The sequence below is a fragment of the Etheostoma cragini genome, unplaced genomic scaffold, assembly GCF_013103735.1.
Source record: "Etheostoma cragini isolate CJK2018 unplaced genomic scaffold, CSU_Ecrag_1.0 ScbMSFa_3820, whole genome shotgun sequence".
Classification (NCBI taxonomy): Eukaryota; Metazoa; Chordata; class Actinopteri; order Perciformes; family Percidae; genus Etheostoma; species Etheostoma cragini.
Genome location: NW_023268128.1, coordinates 1 through 1555, shown reverse-complemented (window position 1 = coordinate 1555; position 1555 = coordinate 1). Strand labels below are relative to the sequence as shown.

Sequence of the window (1555 nt, the reverse complement as noted above, 5' to 3'; positions counted from 1 at the left end):
CCGGTCTCCACCCTCTCCGGCTCCACCCTCCCCGGCCTCCACTCACCTCCACCCTCCTTGCCTACACCCTCCCCGGGCTCCACCCTCCTCCACCTCCACCCTCTAACAGACGAGTGCCAGACCTGGAGGAACCCAGACGTTGGGAAATATGCGTAGCTCCTTCGCCCGCCGCGTCAGCAGCACCCTCTGATTGGCTGTCTGCAGGATGATGGCCACGCCCACATCCACTCCACGCTGCTGGACGTCCAATGGGATCGCAGCTGCCTCCGCCACTGACAGGTGCTTGATGGGGCAGAAGACGGGCCTCTGAGGGTAGATAGGGGGGCAAAAAATAAAGATAGAGAGATAAAATAGAAAGAAAACGGATACATGTTAAAAGATAAATACATAAAATAACACAAACAGGAGAAAATGTTTTGATACAAATAGCAGATCCAGAGAGAAATGTCTAATTAAATATTCATAACACCGCCCCACGGCATGCTGGGAAACAATACAGGAGGCACGGGAGTAGTGTTAATATAATATATGTTATATATAATATATAACATTTATAATATACAAGTTATACCTTCAGAGGCGTCCCTCGTCCTCTGTCAGCTCTGGAAATAATGAACTGGTTTTTCTCCAAAGAGCAGCTCACCTCCACCTCGTCGTCGCCATGGTGACCGAAATGCCCCGTTACGCTCTGACATCACAGCGGGGAGACAGACAGGTGACAGCAGGTTAAAGGAGCCGTGTCCTCCGCTCACATTTCACCCATTCTCTCAAAAGGTTTCTACATTCACGGCGTTTCCCGAGCTTTTTCTGGATTTTTTTACTGTAATGTCTGGCTACTTCTCTTTAGCATCTCATTAGCATCTGGTTAGAATCTCATTAGCACCTGGTTAGCATCTCATTAGCACCTGGTTAGCATCTGGTTAGCATCTCGGAGGCTACTCCAGACAGCGGAGACACTGACCTGGACAAACTGAGCTCTCTGTGGAGCAGCGCGGTCCTTACAGACGTGGACCAGGATCCTCCTCATCTTGTCCAGGAACAACCCGGGTCCTGGTTCTTCTGCTGAACATTACACAGAATCCAAACTGTAATAAAGTCAGTTGTGTTTCTCCTGATTAGAGATGCAAAATATCTCTCCTTCGTATTTCTTGTTTAACAATCTGTGAGATTAGGGGTGGAAGGATTTAATGGTCAAATCTATAAGAAATAGTCGACAACATGAGGACAACATGAGGACAACGTGGGGACAACATGAGGACAACATGGGGACAACATGAGGACAATGTGGGGACAACGTGGGGACAACATGAGGACAACATGGGGACAACATGAGGACAACATGAGGACAACATGGGGACAACGTGGGGACAACATGAGGACAATGTGGGGACAACATGAGGACAACGTGGGGACAACAAGAGGGCAACGTGGGGACAACATGAGGACAACATGGGGACAACGTGGGGACAACATGAGAACAACATGAGGGCAACATGAGGACAACATGAGGACAACATGAGGGCAACATGAAGACAACATGAGGACAACATGAGGG

General features: G+C 48.9%; 1 protein-coding gene across 1 annotated transcript; it reads right to left on the bottom strand.

Moving 5' to 3' along the window:
- Window positions 1-99: 99 nt before the first annotated feature.
- nudt17 (nudix (nucleoside diphosphate linked moiety X)-type motif 17) lies at window positions 100-1060 on the bottom strand. Its single transcript, XM_034866065.1, has 3 exons — window positions 962-1060; window positions 572-688; window positions 100-306 (listed from the first exon to the last, which is right to left on the bottom strand). Exons 1-3 carry the CDS (start codon window positions 1025-1027, stop codon window positions 103-105), a joined length of 387 nt encoding a protein of 128 aa, XP_034721956.1. The 5' UTR covers window positions 1028-1060; the 3' UTR covers window positions 100-102.
- Between the last annotated feature and the right edge of the window lie 495 nt (window positions 1061-1555).